General features: G+C 51.8%; 1 protein-coding gene across 1 annotated transcript in view; it reads left to right on the top strand.

The window, feature by feature from the left end:
• Positions 1–1818, top strand: part of JAKMIP3 (Janus kinase and microtubule interacting protein 3) — a 65729-nt gene that overhangs the window by 25519 nt on the left and 38392 nt on the right. Inside the window, exons 6-7 of the mRNA XM_008588373.1 lie at positions 835–954; positions 1682–1815. Coding sequence (XP_008586595.1) covers positions 835–954; positions 1682–1815 — 254 coding nt within the window. The remainder of the gene's footprint in view (positions 1–834; positions 955–1681; positions 1816–1818) is intronic.

Raw genomic sequence — 1818 nt, 5'->3', positions numbered from 1 at the left:
GACATCATCCGCTTCCTCGTCGCCACTCCTCATTTGGATTCTCTGCAGTGGTTCTGGTATACCCTGGGGGATGTAAATTCCACAGACCCTCAATGCTGGTCCTTGTGGGTCTTTGGTCCCCAGCCTCTCCTGCACCTGTTGAATGAGGAACTTGAGTCAGGTCCAGAGCCTTCCTGGACACCCGTTTGTTTGCTCTGAGGACAGAACTGTGTGAGCTGAGCCCGCCCTAGGACAGTGACATTTCGAGATAGGAAATGACATTTTATAATCTTATTAAGAATGGCTTAACTGAATTAAAACCAGCCCGTCCTGCTCTGGTGCTTGGTAAACTATTGCATTAACTCCAGAGAGATTCAGAAACTAGATTAAAATGTTTTCACCGATATTTGAATGAAGTTCCAGTGGTTCCAAAAGTGATCTTTTAGAAACCCCATTTGAGGGAGCCCATTTATTGGGAAACCAACTTTTGAGGGTCTTCACTGGGTATCTTGTCCTGTGCTCCCTGGCTGGGGGCAGGGCAGACCCTTGCTGGGAGGTGCAGCTCAGCAGGGGCGCAGGAAGGCATGGGGCTTGGTGTTTTCCTGGGCGGTCCCACATCTGCACTTGCGGACATTTCTGCTCCTTCTGGTTCTGTCCGCATCGTGCGGTTTGCAGTGACATGGTGCTCAAGGCAGGGGTGCCTTCCCCCAGCAGGGTCCGAACCACCCCGCCACCATCTGGAGGCGAAGGTGACGAGTCGCAGAAGCCTTTGGGTTTCCGTAGTGTGTCGGGATTTGCAAAGGTTTTCCACGTCTGTGTCTAGGAACGGTTATTTGCAGTTGATTTTTGTTTTAGGAACAGCAGTTGGATGAAAAGGATGCCCGCCGCTTCCAACTTAAAATTGCAGAGTTGAGCGCGATCATTCGTAAGCTGGAGGACCGCAACGCCCTGCTGTCGGAAGAACGGAACGAGCTGGTGAGTGGCAGGCGGCGGGCTTTTGGCGCTGGTGGGTTTATAACTGCAGAGCTGGGGGAGCCAAGGGGTGTCCATTTCCAAAATTCCTTGTGGCAAGAAGGACTGATGGTGGCAAGGGTTGGCCTTGCATCTAGGCCTCTTGGCTGTGTTCCAATAAAACTTTATTAACACAAGCAGATGGTGGGCGAGATTGTCCCTCAAGTGCTGGTTGGTTGATCCCTGTTTTATATTCTGGAGTGAAAGTGTCCTCAATTGTGCACATGACCTAGGAAGCAGAAGGACACAGCCCTTTGGAGCTGTCGCCATTGGTCCTTACAGCCACTGAGAGCTCCGAGTAACATCAGCTCCTGGAGGGTGTGTGAGGTGCTCAGAGCTTCTGGAAGGTTCCAGGGGGCCAGGCGATTTTACCTCAGGCCTTATCGTCAAAATGGGCCCCAGACTGGTGGCCTTCAAATTCATCCCTGTCTGCAGATGGGACGGGACCTGCCCCCTGGGGATGTGGAGCCCAGCTGCTGGCCTGCTCGCTCACCTGGGCACGGGGCCATAGAGCACGGCAGCTGGCCTGGGGACACCGCCTGGCAGCATGCACTGACCCTTACTCTTTTCAAATAGTGGGTTGATGATCATGTCGTGGTGGCCGAAGCTTTGGTTGGCTGGCTGTATGGACACCTGCCGGTTCTCTGTCACTTAAAAGAAATCATCTTGTGTAATTAATTTTGTCTTTCAGTTAAAGCGTCTAAGAGAAGCTGAAAGTCAGTACAAGCCATTGCTGGATAAAAACAAACGCCTTACTCGGAAAAATGAAGAGCTGTCTCACACTCTGCGTCGGATGGAGAACAAGTTGAAATTCGTCACCCAGGAGAA

Source organism: Galeopterus variegatus, unplaced genomic scaffold, assembly GCF_000696425.1.
Source record: "Galeopterus variegatus unplaced genomic scaffold, G_variegatus-3.0.2 Scaffold4794, whole genome shotgun sequence".
NCBI classification, from domain to species: Eukaryota; Metazoa; Chordata; class Mammalia; order Dermoptera; family Cynocephalidae; genus Galeopterus; species Galeopterus variegatus.
Note: the sequence above shows the minus strand (reverse complement) of the source record. Positions and strands in the feature narration are given on the sequence as shown.